The 26,002-nt window shown below is 33.8% G+C and overlaps 1 protein-coding gene across 2 annotated transcripts; it reads right to left on the reverse strand.

Moving 5' to 3' along the window:
- Positions 1 to 1,705: 1,705 nt before the first annotated feature.
- Positions 1,706 to 25,181, reverse strand: LOC119667775 (spectrin beta chain, non-erythrocytic 5). 2 transcript variants are annotated; one of them, XM_038077087.1, is made up of 19 exons: positions 25,005 to 25,181; positions 24,716 to 24,883; positions 18,867 to 18,983; positions 18,537 to 18,799; positions 18,319 to 18,448; positions 17,738 to 17,925; positions 16,901 to 17,680; positions 16,251 to 16,842; positions 15,041 to 16,116; positions 14,825 to 14,971; positions 14,385 to 14,763; positions 14,181 to 14,320; positions 12,501 to 14,111; positions 6,506 to 12,377; positions 6,238 to 6,435; positions 6,027 to 6,174; positions 4,957 to 5,103; positions 4,324 to 4,764; positions 1,706 to 2,142 (listed from the first exon to the last, which is right to left on the reverse strand). In XM_038077087.1, the coding sequence occupies exons 1-19, from the start codon at positions 25,122 to 25,124 to the stop codon at positions 1,901 to 1,903; spliced, it is 12,759 nt and encodes a 4,252-aa protein (XP_037933015.1). In that variant the 5' UTR covers positions 25,125 to 25,181; the 3' UTR covers positions 1,706 to 1,900. The 2 variants fall into 2 exon arrangements, with proteins under 2 accessions (XP_037933015.1, XP_037933014.1); XM_038077086.1 differs by lacking the exon at positions 4,324 to 4,764 and having other exon boundaries at positions 25,005 to 25,179.
- Positions 25,182 to 26,002: the final 821 nt, after the last annotated feature.

Here is a 26,002-nt window from a genome sequence, read left to right on the forward strand (position 1 = left end):
TTTTTCAAAATAGTTGACGCAATTATAATCCGCTGTGAAATAGGCGTACTCGGAAAATCGGATTAGCTCCAAATGAATAGATGTAAATCGTAAATAGTATTTACATAGATTAATATAGATCATTTACTGGGAAATCTATGAATGTATAATAAATTTAACATAATCTATATATGTTTTTGTTTAATAATATCATCTAGTTTTAAGGTTATAAGCGGGTATAGTTGGTTGTTTGAACAGACGAGTAATTGAGGGAAGTAGGCCCTGTCTCCACATGCATATATTTTTTTATTTAAATTTAACATTTCTTAAAATCAAGCAGATGTTTCCTTCACCTTGAAGGCGTTAGTCTCTACAATTCGAATTATAAATCTTCTATGATTCGTATAAATTTTTGGCATTCAGTAGCTCTATCGTTTGATTATTTCAAAGACCTCCTCTACAAATCGAAATTTCTGTCTAATTTGAGTCACTAATTTTGTTGGATTTTGGAGAATAATGAAATCATATATTTACTAAATCTGATTAATCTGATTATTTTTATTTGTTTTATTATTATTATTTGTCAATAATAGTGTATTTATTATTTATATTAATTTTATATTTTTTTATGTATTTTTGTTATAATGTACTTATTATTTATATTAATTTTATATTTTTGTAATTTTTGATTTTACATTCAATTACTTAACAAATACTGAGTTTTTTGTTTTCTCATTTTTAAGAGCCTATGGTTAGTTCCTAGGCGAAACGCGTCAGTGGAAACTTATAGATTGACAAGACAGTTAGTAGATTTTCAAATATCTATTGATACTGTTAAGCTATTATAATATATTCTTAGTATATAATATATTCATAGTATATAATATATTCATAGTATATAATATATTCATAGTAGACAGAAGCATAGATATATGCTGACAAAATTAAATATATTGTTATGATGTAAGGATTAGTTAATAGGAATAAATAGATATGGGCTCGTAGCCACAGAAGTGGTTTTGGGCCTATGATGGTGACGGAGCTCCAGTTTGTGCTTGAGTTTGAGCTCAATTAGTGACTGGAGGTCTGGACACTAAATTATGATTGATAAAGTATACATATAGATATTATACTATTAACTATGAATTTTTGGTTTACAACACGAAATAAATATATTGTATTTACTTCATATCAAATAATATGTAATAAAATTTATGAATATATAAAAACATCTGCATTTTTATTAAGAAAAAGAAAAATAAATAAATCCAAATTTCGAACTTGACTTTTTGTTCTTTAGCTCCATAATTCGAAAACTCGATATATTAAAATTTCTATCATTCGAATGTTTCTGCTTTTCTTCTAGATTTCGATACGAGGTTCTACTATATAATAATTTATATTTATTAAAAACACATCTTTAACATTAATTAAAAAATATTTATTTAATAATTTTTTAACATTCATTTTGTGATATCAAACGCAAACATAAATAATCGATATTAAATAAATTTATATATCAAATATATATAAATTTGTATATGTATAATATAACTTGCAATAATATAAAATAAAATTAAAAGTTCATTTTATTATATGTTCATATAAGAAAAAAAACTAGGTATTTAACAAATTAATTTTATTGGTTTTACTCTTTATTTAAACTTAATTTAGTTACTAAAATTTTTTTATTTTATTTTATTTTTTATGTTTTTACCATATAGCATTATAAAATATATATATATAAATGTTGACTTAATAACTTTGATGGTTAATTTAAAAAATAATAACGAAGTGGTGGCTAAAACAAAAGTTCTCTCATTTCTTTTCAGCATTCCAAATTAAATACATATATTTAAGACAATGTTTTTCCTTGAAAGAAGTTTTAGCAAATTTTAATTCCAAACTTTTTTAAGTGATTTTATTGTGGCATCTGACTGGATGATCTACGTTTGTCCTTTTCCTTATCACCTTTACGACCAAATATTCTGAACATCCCACTTCTACGTTCCTCCTTGTTTTTACTGCCTTTAACGCCGGATAATGAAGATATTGATTGAGCTTCACTCTCGCTTGAGCTTTCCGCGGAGACACGAGATATATTTACTGCATCGGGTTGCAATGATACTGGCCGATTACTTTCGAAACGAGTTGTGCCCCAGCCTAAGAAAAGTAAAATAATAAAATTAGTTAATTTTTTTTATAGATAAGTTAAGGGAAATCATGCAGTAAGTAATTAAGGATATACATAAATCATAAAAAAGAAATAGTTAATATTTTTAAGACAATAACCAGGCAATATAGTTTATCAAAATGCTCATAAATTCATTAACACCATAATTACTTTGCAAACTGGTGCGTAGATAAGAACGGCTTAGTTTAACAGATTTTAAATATGGTCCTTTTCCGATTGGAAAGACATGCAGGAAGGAGGCAATAGACATATATACAAATCACATAATTATTACATGCTAATATAATATAAAAATTAAACATTAAACTTAAAATAAAGCCCTTAACACCAAGCTTAATTACAGTCTACCTTTGCAATGGTGGAATAAGTGCAGTATGAATCATTCTTTGAACGATAGAAGATTAAATAAAAAGATAGTTTATTAAATTATTAATTGTCGTTAACATAAAATTTTAAATAAACTGGGGTCTAAATATAGCACAACGATTTCTTCCCGCTTTTTGTATTCGCAGATTAGTCTTATTTGATCCATGATCAATTCTAAAATGCTGTCACAGTTTAAAAATGGTAAGAATTACGCAAGACGTCCAAATGTACGGCTAGACGGCAAGTGTACGGTAATATTCAGATTGGAATACTGATCTTAATCGTTTCTGGAACTAAAAATACTTTAACAAATAATGTTGATGTTGTTGTAACACAAGGAAAGCTGTGTAATGAGCAACATAAATGAATTGCAATATGAATATAAGCGATAGAGGGGAAGTATGTGTTATTGGGTAGAAGGTTTTGGGTGTGGGAAGAGTCCTCATTGAAACTAGCCTGGGTCGAAGTGCTACTTCAATTAGACGCACCCAGAATTTAATAGCGTTGAAATTTGGGTGCGTTGGGATATGCAAATGGACGACTTAAGTTAGAATATATATATAGGCATGTCCATGTGTAACTATTTGGAAGACTGCTGCATTTTGAAGGAAACCTGTCTTCAATTGAGCAACGACAGGTATTTTTGAGCGATGGAAGACGTCTTTCAACCAAAAGTTTTTACGCGGAAACCTGTTAAGAACTTTATTGTAAACGTCGACTCGAAAAAGATACTTAACAGGTATGAATACAAAAGTAATGTTCGACCGATGCAACGTGGCGGGAAGAGACCGACAGTGGTGTCATTGGGATGTCTACCCATAATGCACGTGAGGGGGATTGTGCTGATTGTAGTTTTCTACCAGAAGGATTCTGGGCTTTATATAAAAGTGAACAATATGCGATAGAAACTAGTTGAAATACGCAGCTCTCACGAAGAGTTTTGAAATGATTGGATGTTATACCAATGTATCTTGTTTAGCTGTGTGCGCAATATAGGCTGCAATAAGTTATCTTATTACTTTATATTTGCCAGCAGATTGCGAGATTTCATAACAATTAATTAACAGGAATATGTTCACGATCTACTGTAACGAGATCAGTAGTCGAGTAACAGTGCAAAGCTGCAACAAAGAAATACATTTGGAGTATATATATTTTCTTGTTGGTACTTTGTGGGGTTACATTGTTCCTCAATTACCGAAACAACGAGTTCGTTATACTGGATTGTGAATATGCCCTTATGTATTACAGAATAATTTTAAATTATCACTTCACAGTGTTACTATGTCGATTACCGAATTACTGGAGATTCTGAATAAGTCTTATGTATTTCAGAATAATTAGATTGGACTAGAAAACTGCGTTTTAGAAATGAGGTATTGCACTTCCTTTATAAAAGTCAATCTTATAGATGATTTTTAATGTTCCAACCATATGCAAAAGGAAATTCAGCTTGTAATTATAATTTTCATTAGTGTTAATTTTAAAAATATCACTTAAGTTAAGTTTTTATTTTAAAAATATTACTTATTAATAAAATAAACCAATAACCACCACAATTAATTCTTAATAACAAATGTATTTATGAATGCTTGTATGAGAGAAAGTTTTATGTATTTGTTGCTAACCAGTTCCATCGTTATTATTGAGACCCATGTAACTTGGATTATTTATGGAGTTATTATCGGTGGTGAAATGCCAAACTGTTCGACTATTTGTAGTCGTTGTTGTTGTCGTAATAGTTGTTGTACTCGCATTAAATATGTTATGTGTGGTTTGTTTACCATTGTTATTGTTGTTGTTGCTATTACTGCCGATACTCGAGTTAGAACTTGTTGACATAGTACTGTGAACGATTCTCTTGTTCATGCCACTGCCATGTGTTGGCTGATGTTCCATAGGCATACTGCCAATACCGCTGGATTCAACTTCTATAAATTTACGTACTGTATCCATACGACCACCGACACTTGTACGTGGTGTTGCCGTCACTATATGGGATGGCGGTGAATGATGCAATTGATGCTGCTGATGCTGATGTTGATGTTGGTGTTGATGCAGTTGATTTTGATGCATTCTCACGTAGTTACCATGATAATCCTGATTGTTATTTTGTGGTGGTGTGGCTGCTGCAGCAGCATTATATGCATTTATGCGTTGTTGAATTTGTGTATGATGACCAGCACCTCTTGGAGGCATTGTTGTAGGTAATGGCGGAGGATTTTCTAATATTTTTTTTATATATATATTTTATACAAAAATGTATATGAATGAGTTTTTGTTTGAATAAATATTGAATGTAATTGTAAATTGGACAACATAATAAGTTTTACTAATATTTAATAGATACGTAACAGTTTTTAATGGAACCTGAGTTAATATGCTTTTCTAAAGTTTGGAGTTATAACTTTACATACCTGATTGTCTATTCTCACTGTGGCGTTTTATTACAATGACACTGTCATCATTTGAACCATTTTGTATGCCCGAAATGCCAGCGGGTAATGTGGAGGATTGTAAACGTGACATACTACCACCAAAATTGCTGTTCATATCTGAAACATCTGCAAGAAAATCGTGATTTAATCGCTTGGATAAATGAGATGCGCTTGTCACAATAACTGCATCAGAATAATATAATATAAATTTTTATGATTTGACTTCAGTTAAGTTGAGGATGTTGAGATTATATCTCATCGAAGTAGGACGAAGTAAAAACTTTTTACTTTATTAATATTAAAGTTATTAGAAAAAATTAATAAAAACAAATCAATATCTTATTTCAATATATGCAACTATTCTTAAAAAACTACAAAGTGAAGACTCGCCTGACAGAAGTGCAGGGTTAAATACGGATTGGACTAAAATTCAAATTAAAAGCACCTTGAATACAATAACTCATTGATTCAAATCAATTTGAGTTGAAAGATAAAAATTAAGTTGATTGAAAATCAGCACAGAAGTAGATGAAACAAAGCTCCTTGAAGATATATAGAATGGAATAAAAATAAACTGGATATTGCAGATCTTTTGTGCTACACGCCTAACCCTAACTGCACAGAAGACATTTAGCTCTTTGAATGAAGCCTGTTATGGTGTCTGTTGAAGATTATTTAATATAAGATCAGAATGTTGGTGTAACCCATAGGAATTTATCTGTGTAATCCCTTTTGGGTGTGATGAACGACCCAACAGAGATTTGTCGAACTCGATGAGTGGCTTCTGTAGGTAAACTCGGTCGTTTTTAGAAATATCAGACAGAAAAAGGAGCACACAGCTGAGTAAATCATTTTTGATCCAATCAAAACCGAACAGTTACAAAGAATGTGAGTAGTGGTCCGATCTGCCTTAGCGTTCTATCTTCTTAGACAGACCCCTTTTGAATAAATGGTCTGTCTAACAATAAAATCTATATTAAGTCAATGCATATTAAGTAGATGATATGCATTGAGCTGCTATTATTTCTTTAAGTGTACAGTAAACTTACCGCTATTTGAGTTATTACGATTCCTTAACACAACTAAGTTATCTGTACTTTGTCTGTTTGGCACTGGTGGTGGCGCACCTCTAGGTGGTATGGGTGGTTTTTGTTCAAAACCATAAGGACTTGTTGGCGATGTAGGCGACGTTGATTGCTGCATTTCAAATTAAAAATATAATTAAATTTAATCATTTTAATATACAAATAATAAACTTACACTATGTTGTTGTTGTTGCATCTGTTTTTGTAAGAAATTCATTTGGGGTGTTGCTGAGCTAGCAGAAACACCACTATTTACGGAATCATTTCTAGAAACGGCGCGTCTCTGTGAATCTGGTGAAGAATTACGAGAACTATTTGGTGATTCAAGTTGGTGGCTAACCACTTTAATGTCTGGCACACTATTTGATTGTTGCTATGTAAATCAAAGAAATAAATTTATAAAAATAAGCATCCCAAAATAATTATACAAATGATTATAGTACCTTTACTGATTCATCGTAGCTTAATAATTGTAGGTTCGGTGGCAGACTAGCATGGAATGATATCTTGCGTACCCAATCATTCATTATGTCAAGGGAAGGTGCTTCAAATAAAAACTCTGAGCCATCAGGTAATTTTAATCGGAATACGTATTTCTTCTTGGTGTAGTCATCCGCGCGTTCACATTTTGCACCCAAAATATTTACTGGTGCAGTGGCTGTCTTCTGTTGCAAGAAATCATTTTCATCCTTAAAGAAACATAACAACTGTCCGCAAAGTACTGTATGGAATTGTTTCCAGGAACGTACGGGTGCCTTTTTGCCACCTGATTGCAGACCGTGTTTTCGTTCTAGCATACCTTGAATCTCAACTGGTGGCAAATCAAATCCTTCACCCTTTTGATTTTTACGGAAAGACTGGGCACGGCGTCTAGTTGTAAAGGAAGGTGTACGTTTTGGTTGTTTTTGTTGTACCTTCATACTTTCCGCACGTTTAACAGTATCGGATCCACGTCGTAATCGGTCGCCGAATATATTACTGGAATTACTTTTTTGTAATGAATAATGATCTTCTTCAAATGGTGCACGTGCATTTGATGTTACTGGTGGAGACTGAGGTGTGTTATTAGAGTTCACAACAACCATTGGCGATGAGAATATTGGCGTCTTCTCTTGAGCTGCTACATTGTTTCGATGTTCCATTTGTTTTTCAGCTCGTCTTCTTTCATCATTCAATCTTTGCAGCTCTTTCTGTTTCAACTGTTCAAGTCTTTCCTTTTCTAAACGCTCTTTTTCTTTGAGTTTAGCCAATTTTTCACTTTCAACCTGCTTGCGGAAACGTTGTTCCAATAAAGTAATGCGCTTAATAGCTTGGAACTTTTCTTCTTGTGCAGCAACTGTCTTCTCGAAGTCCTGATGGCGACGTATCAAATCTTCTACTTGTGGTATGGAATCACCCAATTTTGCATCTTTAAGCAATGGCTCGCGGCTAATTATCCAATTTTCTAGTATTTCTGCATCTTTAAGGAACAATTGTGTATCCAAGTTAAGTTCATAGATTTCTTTACGTTGTTGCAGTGTATGCAGCAGTAAATCGTGACGTTGTTTTAAAACTTGTATTTTATCTTCAACTTCATGTGCCAAAAAGTGTTTCTCTTTAATAAGTTTCTGACCATTAGCGGTGAAGTTTGCAAAAGTTTCGTCGCGTGCATGAATTTCGGCATGATGTTCTTTAATACTAGCCAACAGTGACTCAGCACCGGCAACAGTTGTTGCAAGTTCTGGTGCAGTTATTTTGGCAAGCATCTCATTTATCCAAGCGATTAAATCACGATATTCATCGAAGTAAGACTGTAGCTGCTCTGCTTGTGACAATTTTCCTTTACGAACGTTTGTCTTTTCTTTTAGATCCGCCCATGCCTCGACTGTTTCATCACGTTTCACTTCAATGTGTTCCTTGGCATCAGGGAATATTTCACCCAATTTCTTAGCCTCTGCTAGTACAGAATCTACTTGTTCTTTAATAGCTACAAGCTCTGATTCGAATACTAAGTGCTTACGACTTAGTGCTTGTATGCTCTCCAAATCTTGTCCATAATCTTCTGATATAAGTGATGATTCCTTCTCGTTAATAAGTGATATAGTCTCGTCAGCTATACGATCATAGACATGTACTTGTTTTGCACCTGCCAAAGCTTCCTGACGTGCGTTTACTAAATCTTTCAATTCCTCCCAAAGCTGTTTGGTTTCATCACGTTTAGTTTTGATTGATGAACGATATGGATTATTTTCCTTTATTAGTTCATCGCCATGCTGGAGACAAGCTTGAACGCGTGATTCATTTGCAGTAAGATTGGAAACAAAGGATTCAAAAGCAAGTATCAATTGTTCAACATGTTCCACATCTTCTCCATAGTCTTCAGAAGCAGTAACGGTCATTTGGTCGCCAATCCATTCATGTAAGTCTTCAGCTTCGCGCAGGTATTCGTACAGTTTCTTACATTCGCCGAGTCTTATATCACGATCTTTCGCAAGTCTCAGTAATTCGCTGTATTGTTGGTTGACTGATGTGTTCTTTGTGTTTATGTTTTCACTGTCGAAATGATTTCGTTCAATGAGACTTGTGGCAAGTTTGTTGACTTTCTCTATAGATGCTTTGAATGATACTAATTCACGTTGTAATACTTCGAGTTTCTTCTGATGAGATTGTACGGAACTTTCATCTCGTCCATAGTCACTTGATGCCAGTATTGGACGTTTCTCACGCATCCATGCTTCAGCTTCATTTGCTTCCACATAAAACATTTGACTTTCGACGGCATCCAAAAGTCGCAAACGACGTATACTGGATAAATCCCTCAGATTAATCAACTTCTTTTGCAACAAATCGCATTTATATTGCACTTCTTCGCTTGCAAAGTGATTGTCACGTATCATTTGTTGTCCACGTTGTAAAAGTGCTTGTATAAGTGGTTCTTGGGACAATATTTCTGCCTCAAGTCCATGATGTTTCTTTTGTAGTACCTGTACAGCAATCAAGCTACTGCCTAGATCTTGTGAACCAGCTATAACTTCTTTTTCTGTTAGCCATTGTAATTCATCTTCTGCGTCGCGCAAAAATTGTTGTAAGCTTAAAGAATCTTCGAGATTTTCTCGGCGTATACCAATAGGTTCATGAAGTGTGTGATAACGTTTAATTGTGTTGATAGCTCTTTCATGTATTTCATCCTTAAGAAAATGATCTGCCTTGAAGAATTTCTCATCGTTTACTTTAATCTGATCTGCTAAATCGCTATGATGTGACACATCGGCTTCAAGACGTTCGTGTTTCTTAATTAAATTGCTGACAGCTGCTAAATCTTTACCGTAATCTTCACTAGATAGATGTGATTCTACTTCGTCCATCCAATTACTAAACTCATCCAGGTTACGATTGAATGTTAGTGCTTCATGAGCTTGATTAAGTTTCTCTTTCTTTTCTTGTGAAGCCGCTTTTAGTTTATTCCAATCATTTTCAAGTATCTCCAGATGTTGAACAATTTCAGCCTTTGCATAATGTTCACCCTTTATAAGGCGTTCCCCTTCACTTATAACATCTTTAACACGAGAAGCATTGGTCAAAAGCTCGCTATCAAATGCAGTATGTTTTTGTATTTTGCTCTGCAAATTATTTGGTTCACGATAGTTTTCATCTAGAGCAACTTGCATTTTCTGTACCAACCACCGATCTATTTCATAGAGACTGCGTAAGAACTCCTGCAATTGCAATGATTGCAATAATTTCTGTTTACGTTCCTGTGCAAGTGCATTCAATTTGGCCTTTCGTTTTAAAATGTAAGCTAGTTTTTCCTCTACAATATCAGCATCTTTTGGTTCCCCTTCTAGTATGCTCTTAGCAAACTTTTGAAGCTCATCGACATTATCGGAACTCAAAAGCTTTTCAAATGCATCATGTTTTTTGATTAAACGTTCTACTGCAGTATAGGAATCGCCCAAATCGTCATTGTTGAGAAAAGCTTCTTTATTTGCAAGCCAAATTTCTACTTGTTCTACTTGTGTTTTGAATAAATGTAATTGATGGGCTTCGGTAAGATCCTTTGCACGTTCATTCCAAGCCTCATGTAATGTTCTATGTAGATCTTCTAGAATAATTAAGTACTGCTTCACATTAGCTGGCTTATTTTTGCTGGAAATCGTTTCACCATGCGCCTTTAGCTCTTTAAAAGCTCTATCACGACCATCGATTTCTACTTTACGCTCCTGATGTAATTCCAATTGGGTCTCGCAATCGGTTATAGTCATCGGTGTCTGCGCCGAATTCATTTTCTTAATCATATCATTCACCCATAACTCCAGCTCTTTAACATCAGACACAAATTTATGCACTAAGTAAGCTTCATTAAGTATTGCACGCCGTTTAACTGAAAGGTCCGCTAAGTTTTGCCATGAAACACTCAATTCATCGAGTTTACGCTCAATGTCCTTTGCACGTTCAGGATATTTTTGTTGCAGTTTAAGTGCATCATTTTCGTGTTCAGCTATTTTTTGCTTAACTGCCGACATATCACGTTCGAGTGCATCTTCACGCCGTATAAGTGTTTCTACTGCAGCTAAATCACGACCAATATCTTCCGAGCTCATCGCTAGTGCCTTTTCAGCAATGCGATCAGCAGTATCATCTACATCGCGGTTAAACACATGTATTTCGTTTGCACCACTCAGTAAAGCTCTATATGCGCCTAGTGCACCCTGTAACTGACGCCATCTGCTGTTAAAATCACGACGACGTTTGTCAATATTTTTAGTTTCTGCGGGCACTTCGCCTTGATGTATAAGCTTATCTGCCAGACTGTTGATGTGTTTAACTCTCTGATCATCAACACGCATATCAGAATCCACGTCATCCAGTTTTCTTATAAGTGCATTACAATGTTCTAAATCGCGGCCAGTGTCGCTAGCTTGAATCATCATTTCTTTGTCACGTATCCAGGCTTCAATCTTATCCAATTGGTTATTGAACTCGAGAATATCTTGCGCTTCCTCAAGACCGCGCCCACGGTTATCTAGCTCATTCAATAAACTCTTCCATGCCGATACCACCCGCTCTATAGCTATTTTAATTTCGGGTGAAGACTCATGTTGTTTTGTCAGCAAAATAAGACCGGTTTCTTGTATCTCCTTGATGCGACCTTGGTTAGCAGCAACTTCAGCTTGGAAAGCTTGATGTTTTTGCAATTTTTTGATTTTCTCATCCAAGTTAGTCACTTCAGAGTAACTAGCAGCATCAGCTTCCAGTTTCTTTTTCTTCTCGTTAATCCAAGACTCAGCTTCAGCGCAATCACGTACAAACTGTGCGTACAATAATGCGTCTTCCAGCTTATAACGACGCACAGCACAGAGATCTTTTACCTTTTGTCTACGAGCAAGCACATCTTGTAGTATATTCTGAATATTAGCACTGTCATAGTGACGTTGTTCTACAAGTTTACGTCCGTGTTCTTGTAACAAAGCTACCTTCTCTTCTTGTGTTTGTATCAGCCGTTCGAATTCGTCATGTTTTTTGATTTGATTTTGTACATCTTCAACCGTGTGTCCAAAGTCTGAGCTTGTCAAAGCAGCCTGTTGAGAACTGGACAAGTTGTCAATTTGCTTAGCATCACGTAAGAAACAGAAAAGATCAATTTTTTGTTCTAACATAATTTTCTTTTTGTTCCAAGCCGTATGCAGTTTCTGGCGTTCATCTAACATAGCCGTACATTTTTCTTCTACTTCAGCTGCAGCATAATGCCCTGTTTGCACCATAGAGTCACTTAGCTCATTTAGATATCGGAATTTATCTTCACGGGCTTCAATTTCACCGTAGATAGCATCGTGTTGAATTTTAAGCGCAGTTGCACCTGCTGCATCACTGACATGTTCTTCTGCTTGTAAAGCGGCACGCAAATTAGATGACCATGACATAATATCGCGCACATCAGTGAGGAATGATTGCAGATCTGAGCTAGCAGCCAAACGATCGCTACGTGCGCCAGATTTTTCCTTTAAGTCATTCCAAGCAGCTACAACTTTGTCTTGTTGTTGTGCAATGGCAGTTGCATTTGAAGGATATTTTGCTTGCAACCTTACCGAATCTTCAACCAAAACCTGCAGTTGTGCTTCTAAAGCCACTAAATCATTTTCAAAGCCTTCGTGCTTTCTTAGCAAAGCTAATGCAGAATTCAAATCTTTGCCTAGTTCTGATGAAAGCGCTGCATTTTTGTCCTGTATGCGGAAAAGTGCTTCGGCAACGTCTCGGTGGAAGCGATGTATTTCACCAGCAGCAAGTAATTTTTGCTCACGTTGATTAAGTAATTTAAGCAAATTGTCCCAAGATAATCTTAAAGTATGAAAAAAATATATTATTTTATATTTTATAAACTAATCATACGATACATGGAATCGAAAAATAATCATTATAAACTAAATTAAAACAAAGTTTTTTGCCATGACTGAAACTTACCTCAATTGTTCTTGTCTCTTTTCCACATCAGCTGCGTAAGGACTTTCAGAATCGATTAACTTTTTGGCCAAAACCTCACATTGGTTCACACGATCCGACCCAACTTCAACACGATGTTTTAAATCGTCGAATTTGTTTTGTAGAAGTTGCAAGTGTTCATAATCTTGACCATAATCTTCAGAGGATGCCGCTTGTTCCTGTTCCTTGATCCATTGTTCCACCTCATCGGACTCCAAGAAGTATTCATGCATGTAAAGACTTTCCATAAGACGCAATTGACGTTGTGATGCAAGTTTATGCAATGATTTCAACATTTTTTCGATTAGTTGTTGTTTGGCAGTGAGTATCTTGCTATCCGGATGACCTGCAGCAACCATTGAGGCACAGTTATGACCCATTTCAGTTACAATGGCTGAATAAGTATCTAATTCAAGTTCAATTGTTTTATGTTTTGTCAACAATTTTGCAGCAGAATCGCGATCTCGTCCATATTCTGTTGAACGCAAAACATTGCTGCGTTCATTCAACCATGATTCGATTTCTCCAGCATCTGATAGATATTGTTGAGCTTTCAAAGACATTTCTAATTTCTTGGAACGATCATTAGTGTAATTATTTAAATCTGCCCAAGCATCTTCTAGTTTTTCGCATAATTTCTCAACATTATCTTTTTCTGGGTGATTCTGTGATACAAGTATCTGACCGGATTGTAAGGCTTTATTAATCATTAGTTGATGACCTTTAATTTCTGCCTCCAACTTCTTGTGTTTCTTTGATAAAGTTTGCGCTTGATGTAAGTTTTGTCCCAGTTCTTTTGATTTAGCGGCTGGCATATGATCATTAATCCATTGGAATTCTGCATCTAATTCAAACACGAATTTATGGTAATTTAAGCTTTCTTCTAGCTCTTCTCGACGTTTGGCCATTGGATCACGCAATAACTTGAATTCATTTTGTACATCTTTTGTTTCATCTTTAATGTTGGCAGCATTGAAGTGGCCCTCGTGTGCCATTTCTTCGCCCGAGTTGACAAGTTCTGCAATCTTTTGTTCCCAGATAGTAACTTCCGATTCCAATAATTGATGTTTGTTTATTAAATCCTTACAACTACGTAAATCATTGCCGACATCTTTGCTTTTGAGAGCTGCATTAAGTTCATCAACTTTCTTCTTGGCGTCCTCAATGGCACGATTATGTTCACGTTGTAATGCCGCTTGTTCCAATTTACGACCTTTATCCTCTGATAGTATCAGCAAATCTTTCCAGTTCTTATTTAAAGTAGCTACTTTCAGTTCTACTTCTGGTACACGATTTTTAGTTGCAATCAATGCTTCACCATCCTTATTAATATTTCTAAGTTGACCCTCATTTGCGCGCAATTCTCGCTCAAAGGCCTTATGTTTCTGTAATTTTCTGGGCAAATTTGACAAGTCACGGTAATTTTCATCGCCTGCAATTTTCATTTTATCATTTAACCAAACTGAAAGATCATCAGCTTCTGCAGCAAATTTATGGAAATCTTTTGAAGCTTGCAATGCACGTTTACGTTCGAATGCACGATCTTTAACAGCTTTACGTTTACCCAAAACTTGATTGCGTCTATCTTCAATGCTAAAATATTAAAAACAAAAAAAAAAAATTAGTGCATGAATATATAAGTAATTCAAAAAATTCACGTACTATTTTGCATCATAATGATCGTTGGCGATTAGTTTATCTGCATTATCAGAGAAACCTTTAAGTATCTTATCTTGTGCCATTAAACTTTTTTCAAAATCAATGTGACGTTTCAATATAGCCTCTACTTCGTCTAGGGAATTCTGTAAGCAAGAATATTGTTTTAAAAATTTTCATCAGACATTGGACATCATTTGAATTACTTACGCCTAAATTATTATACTCCAAGAAAGCCTCGTGACTTTTAGTGGTTGCATCTATTTTATCTGCTTCGCGATTAAATATTTGCAATTCTACGCATTGCTGCAACCATTTTTGTTTTTCTACCCAACCACGATGAATTGCATCCTGTTCAGCTCTAAGGCGTTCGATTATCTTGACAGTTTCTTCCATATTTGGCTTGCCGTCCGATAGCTGCTTGCCCAAATTGATAACTTCAACGAACTCATTATCGTGTGCTTTGATGTCATCACCCAAATCATTATGTTTCTTCAGTAGATTATTGGCTGTCTCAACATCACGCGCTGGTTCATCGGCATTAAGTTGATCTTTCACTGAATCTATCCAAGCAAGTAACGTTTTTGCACTACAAAAAAACAAAAACAATTATTAAAATATGTTAAGTTTATTATTGTAGTAGTGCAAACCTGTTATTAAATATTTGCTGACCAACAGCGCTTTCGATACGATTTCGTAATTCATTTCCTTTGGCATGAACTTGCTTCCACATATCCTGTACATCCTTCTGACGAGCAGTAACATTATCGCGCTCTGCAGGATACGCATTCTTTACACTATAATAAAATGAAGTAGTAAAATAGCAATTAAAATTAGCACCTATAATAGTTATAGACACTACTTACGAATTTCCCAAATAATTCACACGATTGACTTTCTCCTCCACAGGTGCTAATTCTCGCTCTAAGTTTTGATGGCGACGCTGTAAAGCTTGCACAGTTCTCAAATCCGGTGTTATAACCGCAGTATCCAATTGCAACATTTTTTCGTTCATCCATACTTTCGCTTCATCACAAGTGCGATTGAAAAGTTCAACACTTGAAGCTCCTTCCAAACTCTTTTCACGTTGTGCTTTAGCATTATTAAGACGTTGCCAGATTTGATGTATTTGTCGCTGACGGGCTATGATCTTATCTAATTGTGAATGTCCTTGACGACGGAACGTATCTACTGCACCATCAATTTCTTCGATACGTTTGGAAGCAGCTGAGAGATCTGTTAAGAATTTTTCAAACTTTCGTTTAACATTTTCTACGCCATCGCCATCATCAGATTTGATAATGCGTTCTTTCTCCTTCATCCATTTCTCGAAATCATCACATTCACGATAAAATCCGAAAAGATGTATGGAGTCTTCAAGAAGTGCATGTCGTTTCTGTGCCATTTCTTGTAATTCATCATAAGTTGTATTTATACGTTTCTGACGTTTTTCCACACTGTCGTTATTATCATTTATACTGTTAGTAGATGTACGACGTTTTATAAGCGGTTTAGGAGCAGCAGTGACTGGTTTGATACGTTTCACAGGCACCACTTGACGTACTAATATTGTTTTCTTAACCTTTTGTAAGCTTTTAACTTTTTCAGCTTTAGGTACAATGCATGTTACTGGACGTGCTTCAATTTCGCGCACATAATTTGCAGGCACAAATCCTTCAAGTCCATTCTCCTTGCGTACACACCACCAATCATCGTTTGTTTTCGATTTAAGTAACATGACTTCACCTTTATCCATTTTCATACCCTGACCTTCAAATGGAAACATGGCTCTAACATGTGGAAGCATCTTTGTTTCAGTAACCTTCTTATGTTCAAGTTTTTCAACCCATTCATCTTCCCACACTTCCTTTGGCACAAGTCGAGTTTCGTTAACCCATTCCTCTTGCTCAACTTCCGGCAGTTCTGGTTCATTAGCGGTCAACTAAAAGTTGTAAGTAAAAAATACAATTTAATTAATAATAAATACAAGGAACTGAAATGGGTTGTATTTCCAATGTTACAGTAAAATAACAAATATTTAACTAAAAATACTTAATATTTGTTTTAGTTACTTACTTCTAGTGTACAAATGCCTGCTTTTATAAGTTTATCGGCCTGTTGATTCAGATTAAGTATGTCGCCGGAATAAGCATTCAATTCGCCTTGTAAGTCACGGTGTCTTTGTAATAAGGCTTGTGCTGAAGGTTCATCATTGCCATAATCCTTAGAATTCACCAAAGCCATTTTCTCATTAAGCCATGATTCAGCTTCATTGGCGTCAGTATAAAATTGATATGCTTCGGCAGCATCTTCTAACTGACGGCGACGAAGTTCAACTAGATCTTCGAGAGCTTTCCAATGTTCAGCTAGTGAATCTATACGACTCTTAATTTCTGTTGAACGAGGATGTTTTTCGCCAATCAATTTTTTTCCAGCATCAGACATTTGTGTTGATTTTGGTTTACGCACTTTTATTTCATCTTCAAGTGCTTTGTGTTTTTGTTGTAAAGAAAGCACTGCACGCAGATCCTTCGCTGTAATACCAGTTTTGCAAATTCGTTGTTTATCCACTAACCAGCCTTCTTCATTGTCGTAATCTTCCATGAAGTGATGGAAGTTCCTTGCTTCTTCAAGACAAGCACGTCGTTTGGCACAGAGTTGCAATAATCTGCAATAAAAACAATAATAATATTAAATTTGTATGGACAAAAGTTAAGTTTATTTACATTGCATAGGCTTCTTCAAGATCATCTAAGCGTTGCACTAATAAAATAGCATCTTTTTGTTCAGAGTTTTTATATGGTTGCGCTAGACGATTAAAACGTTTAATAGTTTCACCGTAGGTGTTTACTTGTAGTTCTTGTAGTGAATGTGCTTGCAACAGTTCCTCAACGCCCAACAAGTGTGGTCCTACATCCTCTGATGCGAACTGCACTTGTAGTTCTTTTACGGATTCTGTTGTGCTAGCGATTTCTCGTAATAAATTCATTAGATTACTCATTTGTGATAGATTTAAACGTTGACTCTCTAATAACTCTAAAAGTTTTCGCCATTTTTCCATTACTTCAGCCTCGCGTTTCTTCACACGGTCCTTGCCGTGGTAGTTCTCCCGCTCCAACTCGTTCGCCATTGACGTCAAATCATTAAAACGCTCAACGCGTGCTAATATATCTGCTGATATCGCTTCGTGCTTCTTTAAAGTGGCATCCACTTGACGTAAATAACGTGGATCAGACAAGACTTGTATCATTTCTTTTAAGTAACCCTCACGGAGCACAGACTTCTTTTCAAATTTGTAATTCAATTGCTCAAGTTTTTCCTGACGCAAAAGCTCTTCACGCAATGCTACCTCGCGATTGTGTTCTGCATACTCCAGTAATTGCCAAGCTTTTTCGATATCATTTACTAACTGACCATCCTGTGGATTGTAGGGAGGTTGATTTAGCGCCTTGAGTAGTGTGTTTATAGTGAAATACAATGCTTCTATTTCACTACGCTCCTTATACCTGTAAACAGAAACATGTTAATATTTATTTCTATAATAGTTTTGGCTAATAATATACTTTGGTGGTTTCTCAATGGTACGATACTCCTTAAAAGCCAAGAGCTCTCTTTGTATACCTTCCAATGAGTTAGGAAAATCACGTTTTTGAAGTTCAATTGTTTTTTGTCTGATCCAGCTGAGTAGATTTGTGGTCAAGCGTTCGTAATGAATTTTTTTACGATCGGCATCCATAAGTTGCCCTACAATCTATTAATAAAATTCAAATAGGAAATAATATTATTAAGCGGGCATTCATGTTAATGTTCAAGGTAAAATAATAGTTGAAACATTTTCTTTTCTTTTTTTTTTCTCTTGAATTAGCAAAATCCAATATACAAAGTTTGAAATGGAAATAAATTTGTGCATGGTTTCTGCCAGCAGTTATTGCACCCAAGATGAAATAGAGCGTGCATAAATTTATTATTGGACATATATTGGGTTGGACTTTTGTTTGTAGCATAATTCGTACACGTTTGTTAGTACTACGATAGAGCATGGCAAAACAAGTATTTCATTTTGCGGCCATATAAGCACTTACTACACTTTCTTCTGTTAAGCTTCACCTTTCGGTAAGCTACCTTTACGTGCTTTAATACTCACATTTGCGATACGTTTTCCACTTTTCTGTTCGTTTTTCATGCGTGCAAATGTGTGATAGTAAGACGCCACATAGGTCAGGATCGATTTTTCGTCGGGACGTGCAGAGTCAATATCTTCAGCATCAAGTAAACTGCAAAAGAAAATTAACAAAATTAACAAAATAAAGAAAATGAATTTATTATTTTACGAATATGCAAAACGCAAAACGCAAAACATACCTTGGTATACCCAATTCCGTGGCAGCAACATCGAAGGCATGATTCAAATTATCAATGTTGGAATTTTTCGAATTAACAATTGTGCTGTATTCAAACAAATCAGGTCGATGTGAATGAATGAGCGCATTGAAACCTAAACCAGAACGCCATGACGATGTGAAGTCTTGTATGTTAACGCCTGGATAACCATGTGTTTTACGCTGACACCACAATAAAAGTGCATCTTTCGCGGAACGTTTTTCAGATGATTCATTTTCTTCGTCCTTAAGGAAAAAAAATATATTTTGTATAATTTGTACAATATGTACAATGTTTATATTAGATATATACCACATCAATTTCAATCTCTTGAATTTGGAACCGTAAAATAATTGTCCAAATAAGACCCAAAATTAAGCGGGGATTTCCATCTACAATGTCTTCTGCACCAATTGATTCTAAACGAACCTGAAAATAAATCAAAGAAGATTGTTATTTGATAATACATAAAAGATGAAGAACGATATAAACGTAGGGAGAAGGTTTATTTTGATATCCTTTTTAAATTTTTATTGAATGTATAAGAGCAAAAATATTTTTATATAAAAGAAACTATGATTTGAAAAGGCAATAAATCAAAAAGCAAGACTAGAAGTTCGAAGTCTTAAGAAAAATTAATTTGAAGAAATCAGGTGTTGTCTTGATTTCAAAAATTGAAAATAGTGTGAAGTTAGATGTAAAATGATCTTCAAATGTGCTTAAATCCGAATTTATAGAAGACCATATAGTTGCATAATAGGTATTTAAGTCTTTCTTCTTCAACATCAATGTACTAAAATTTTATGAATGGATCTTATTTTGAAGAAACAGCTTGTGTATTACCACGGGAATGAACCAGGGTATAAAGCAGTTGGTGACGAAAAATAATATTATTTAAATGCCGTAACCACTCTATTGCCACTTTATAAGTTTCTATATTCCAAAACTCAAAATATATGAAATAAAAGCTAAATTACAGGGCACATTCAAAACCATAATTAAAGTGTTCATCCAAACACTGTTTGTCTGGGTTCTTCGACGGAATCAATGTATGGACTGTATTCTACAGTCTACCGTAGAGTAGAGTCGCGCTCTACTTAACATTTTCAAGAAAGAAACACAGAAAGAAGTCATCTTATTTAATAAGAGTTATTAGAACCTTATTTAGGTTAGCATATAACCAGTTATTTGTTACGCATAAACTGTCTACTTTTGATATGTGTCCCAATTGCAGGTTTGCTCAAGAACTCAGCAGTAATATGATCAAGAACTCACCTATACATTCAACTTTAGTCCAATTGATTTCTGACTCTGTCTTTCATCTGTCTGTTCATAAACTGTGTCCTAACATGTGTCCCAATCGTATATGTGCTCCACTCCACGTCATTTATCTGTTCTAAAACTCAACTGTATATGTCCTATCGATTATATAATATTTTTTCATCTGGATTCAGGCTAACTTTTGTAATCATCCTTTCGCGTGATTATTTTTTTTACAATTGCACTTTCTATTTTTTTTCTTACTAAACGTGTCCATATTATAACTTCTTTTTCTCGTAAACTTGTTTATGGTTTTGGTTTCATGTGTTAAAGTAACAACAACAATAACAACAACTATAGAGACAGGAAAGTAGCTGGTACTAAGCTCATTTTTGTCTAAAGAAGGTGCAAAATAGTACTTCTTAATATGGACAAAAGGAATGTTTAGACTCCATTTAGTGTGAACATTTGTCACATCAACTATGATACGGTACTTTTTTTTTTAAATTTCTATATACATTTGTTATGAAACTATTTAGTGCTTTTAAATAACACTTTTGTATGACTTCCAGTTTTTTAGTGGTTTTAGCTGGCACTTCTATTTTATTTTCTCATTAAATTTTATTCATATGGTTACTGAGCAGTTTGAATTGTTTGCTTTTCCTATATACAATGTATATTTGATTGATATGAATTCATTTTAATACTGCAATTCATATGATGTATTTATTTTTATTTAAATGATTCGACAATTTTGTGATATGATAACAGTTCTCAAGTGTATTCCATTGAATAAGACTTACTACTAAGTTCACTTTCTAATGCGAACATTTTCAGTGCATGACTTAATTTCTTTAGTCAATTAATTTTAAAATTTATATAATTTCAAAAATTAATTAGAAATTTAATCAATTAATCAATTAATTGCTTTAATGTGAATTCAATAATAGAAATAGAAAATATAGAATTCAATCCAACTTGATTATCATTCATTTCTTTCAAATTGAGTAATTTTAGAACATTATTTTTTGTTTTTACTACTTTTTTTTGTATTTAATAGTTTATCGTGGTACATTTATGGTAATAAAAATTAATGCATTGAAAAAATTCCTAACGAAGTCATTTAGATAAGCTCTAGTCTAATCACGTACTATAGAATACCTGTGTAGTTGATTATAATTTCTATGCATAACAGCAGTAGAAACGACTACGACTAATAATTATAAAAAGAACAAACCAAAACACACATTTAATAATATTTAAACATAAAGATAGGCGAACTTATTTACGAGTATAAGAAAGCAGATAAAAAATCACAGTTCATTTAAATGCTGCACATTAACTTGAGTGATCGACAGATGATTGGCTCAGCAGAAAGAACGTTTAAAACGAGGTTTTTGTTACAAATCACAATGAAATCAGAACCACACGAGAGCTAAGAGAAGATTGAAACGACTGCCAAGAGGTCGATCAATGATAACAGATAACAACAGCGGTGATTTCAGGTCCAATAAACAAGAGAGTTATGTGTATTTATATGAAAATGAATACGGAAAGCGGCGGCTTGTTTTGTTTGAGTCAAAATTTATGAATATTGTCTTTTGATAGAATTTTAAGATATAAGATATTTTTATTTTAGATATAAGATATTTTAATTCAAGACATAAGATAGTTTTTTTTAATTATAATTATTTTAAGTTTCAGTACTTATTGCAAGCAGCCACAGTTTTTGAGTTGGAGATTATAATTCATAAAAAATATAAATAAATTAGAAAGTATGTAAAAGACAACTATTATATCTAAATTCTTAATTATATAAAAAAAAGTATATTAAGTATAAATGTAGTTGCAATTTGTGTTAGTTTTATCAAATTTATTGGTTCAAATGCCTAAGGCAGTTCACTGACACTTAGTCAGCGAATGTTGCATCGGGAAACCTTAAAAGCAACGTCTCATAGCGAGGCGGCAATGCAATGCAAGAATGCAAGTGGCGTTACCAATAAATAACTGCAGCTGTCAATATGCTTACTACTAAGTATGTAAGTAAGTAAGTAAGTAAGTGAATACCTGAGAATTTATGTGAATTTTGCATTTCACATTTGTTGACATATCAGTAAATAATACCCAAAATATATTAGGGAAATAATGAAATAGTCCATTAAGAGAAGCTTTCACTGTCTTTTACTAACTTTGTGGCATGAATTTATTTCGCTATTCGCTATTCGCGATTCCCTTACCAAGAAAAAATGCATTTATTTTAAATTACGTGAATTAATGTGAATTAAACTATTGTTTTAATTAGATTAAATAAATCCGTTAGAAAGAAAAGCAATGGAGGAAAAATTGTGTCACACGCCAACTGAAAGTGTAAATTAAGAGTTATTTACCACGAACACAATAACAACCAACCACCAACAACCGACAACTACGATTGAGATTGAGATAGTAAAAATTGCAGAATAAAAAGTGAAGCCGCACACATTTGGATTTAATTAATCTTTCAGCAAAATGTTTAACTACAAATGAATTGCATGTGATAGATAACTTTTAGTAAGTGAACAAAGCATTCACTAATATATTACTGCACTTTTGTTAGTGAATGTGGAAACTGGCGAGTTCTGGCGGGGGAGTCAACAAGTAGAAAGCACACTCACTCGACTTACTATGCTAGTAAACAAGGAATTCAAAGCAGTTGCACCAAATTAAAAAATAAGTAAAATATTTTTCAAAAATCTTCTTGTTATTGAGATACTGACAGTAAAATTTCTGGTCTATCACAAATAAATTTACCGATGGCAATCGATAAAAGTCAAACCATTAATTATTAATCTTAAATGAAATCAAGACCTCCAATCGCCAATCGCCAATTAAACTTAAAAACTAGAGCTCTGTGACCATCATGGGCCCATAAAACTAATCATTTCTGTTGCAACTAGCAAATACATTCAATACAGTGATACTAAAATCTATCCCGTTCTTCGCGCTCATGCAGACGAATCAACTGCTGTTGAACGTGTAAAAACAGTAACTACCGTGACAACGTCGACATTCCCAAGCATTATCGACAATAACCGGACATCAGTGGCGACTCACCACTCGAAACACCATTAATATAAGCTTAACAAAAGACTAAAGTATAACTTAAAAAAATAAATCTAAAAAAGTTACAGACACATTTTTTCTCCAGGTCCACTTCCCAAAACTTTAACACAAGTGCTACACAACCCTTCCAAAAGGGAGAATACCAGTTGTTATTGTATTGTTATTGTTTCCCTTGGATATTTATATAGAAATCCCGAAGTAGAAGAGGGGGTGTTTTAGTCCACATACTACACAGTACAAGTCAGGCACACCATTAACGGGAATGGTATAAAACTTTTACCATCTCGCCATTAACAAAAAAAAAGGTATACGTGGGTGTTAAAATCTGATTAGTAAGGTTAGGGTGAGCAAAACAAAGTATTAGGTTGGAGATTGCTTTGACAGACGGTAAAAAAGATAATATATAGCAATATGTCGTTAGCACATTTTTTGGAAGTATAGAGTTATCATATCGAAAGAAACTTTAAAACAAAAATTTATAAATAAGTTTATATATATATTTTAATACCATTACTCAGTTTTGTTATAATTTGAATAATAAATTTCGAGTAATAAATTTAACAATGAAGATTGTTTGGGATATGGAATGAAATAAATAAGGGATGATTGCATTTTAATTGGCCCAGACTAGCTCAAGCCGAAGTAACCTAACCACTTCAAAGGGTGAGAGGTAAAGATTGATATAAACGGCCGGCTATACATTGTGGAAACCGTCATTAACTAAGACGACGAAAGACGGCTTAACACTCTCAGCAGACTGTATCAGCAGGTATGTGCTGATATTTGACAATATCAATTGGTTTCTTAGGATTTGGACAATCATAACATCAATATGACTGAAGTTATGTCTGTGCAATGGGAATATAGTCATGACTACCATGAGAATTTTTGTTCTTCATGGTTTTTAATACATTCTTAAATTCAATTAAAATCAGTGATCCATTAATTTTAATATATACCTTAATATATTTTAATTTTATATAAGATTTTACTGAATATAAAGTCACACTTGCAATAAATTTATGTTTAGTGTTTTAATAATATTAATTTATTGCACGTAGTCATTTACATTTTTGAATGAAATTAAAACGAATAACTTTGGCTTGGCATATTACTTATGTATCTCATCGGGTAAATAAATTTACAGAAATGTAAAGCTACTTTTTAGATAGCAAAAAGCCTAAAATGAAAGTTAAATAATTTTTTCTTCTGCTGTAAGTTGGAAAGTTTGTACATGAACTGCACATAAATAAGTTTAAAATATTTTGGATAAATTATCAAAAATACAATATGGGTAATTAAGTTAAGAGAAGAAGAAAAAATAAAATAAGAAATTAAATAAGCAAAACAAAAAATCGCAAAAATTCCAAACGACTCACGAGTGACTTTCAAATTTAAATATGTGAACATAAACATTAAAGCACCACCGAGTAAAGCCACTAAAATGGAAATACGCAATGAAACGCAGTCACAGCTGCGCAATCGCACCAACTACGAATATTTCAAACTTTTTCAAAGATAAAAATAATGGTAGGCACCACCAGCTGCAGCTTTTAAGCAGCATTTCTGTCTATGTTTGTATGGGCATAGATAGATACTTTTATCGCCCTATAAGGCAAGACGCAAGCAAATACCTCTGCTACTCACTTGAAGACTTGAAGAAACGCAAATATTTTATCTTAACTTAAAGTAACTGACTGAGTCAATGTTCGAGAAGCGCAAGTTGACAGTCGTCAACGTTAACGTCAACTTGCTCAGTCGACTCCATTCGACTGACTAGCTGGCTTTAGCTGGCTTACCTTGGTGTGCAAGAATGCCAGACTCTTGTTGACATTTTCAATTTTATGAACACGCATTCGACCGTTATTTGGCTTTCCCAGTTTCTCCGATGATATGATCTCAAGTAATTTAAGTAATTTAATACCATCGGCTAAATCTGTGAATAGGTCTTCGACCTCCATTTTGGCCTGCAAGTAAACAGATAAACAGATATTAGATATTAGAAATAATAAACAGTAACAGTAATAACAAAAAGAATATATGAGTAAATAAATCAATGTATTATATGAGGCAGAAATATATTCTTACTTTTATTAAAAATGAATTCATCCATTTTGTGAATGTTTTCTTCTGTATGTGTAAACGTTCTTCTTGGAGGGTTTTGATGCGTTCGTTCTCAAATTTTATAATACCATCCCGTTGGGTCATATTGGCCGAATTTCGGTTTTGTGCTTGCAACGAGTAACCGCCGGGTTCATATTGTGATGCTAAAATAAAAAAAACATAAAGAATATATTAATTATAGTTAAATGAAAATATAAAAAAAATTATTTTATAAAAAAAAATTTAGTATTCATAGATATATTAACCAAATTTGAATTAGAGACGCTTTGTGACCAACTACAGTAGTTGACTATAGCCGCTAGAAATGTCAATAGTAAAATTAAGTAAACATTCAAGTAGAACGAAGCTATTCGCTCATATCCGAATATTCGGTATATTCTAAAAATTCGCATTATTCGAATACGAACACCACTAATAAACACACGTTACTGTAATACGTATTGAATCTATTCTATTAGTAGAATCAATTCTATTAGTAGAATCTATTCTATTAGTAGAACCTATTCTATTAGTAGAATCAATTCTATTAGTATAAAATATTCTATTTGTAGAATATATTCTATTAGTAGAATAGATCGAACTATTCGTCCATATCCGAATATTCAGTATACGGACACCACTAATAAATACGTTACTGTAATACGTATTGAATTTATTCTATTAGTAGAATCTATTTTATTAGTAGAACCTATTCTATTAGTAGAATCAATTCTATTAGTATAACCTATTCTATTAGTAGAATCAATTTTATTAGTAGAATCTATTCTATTAGTAGAATCTAATCTATTAGTAGAATCAATTCTATTAGTAGAACCTACTCTATTAGTAGAATATGTTCTATTAGTAGAATAGATCGAAATATTCGCTCATATCCGAATATTCGGTATACGCACAGCAATCGCTGGCTACAGTGTTCCATAAAATTGAATTACAAAAAGATTAGCTAGTTACTGTAGTCAACG

This window comes from Teleopsis dalmanni, chromosome 1, assembly GCF_002237135.1.
Source record: "Teleopsis dalmanni isolate 2A chromosome 1, ASM223713v2, whole genome shotgun sequence".
In the NCBI taxonomy this organism is placed as follows: Eukaryota; Metazoa; Arthropoda; class Insecta; order Diptera; family Diopsidae; genus Teleopsis; species Teleopsis dalmanni.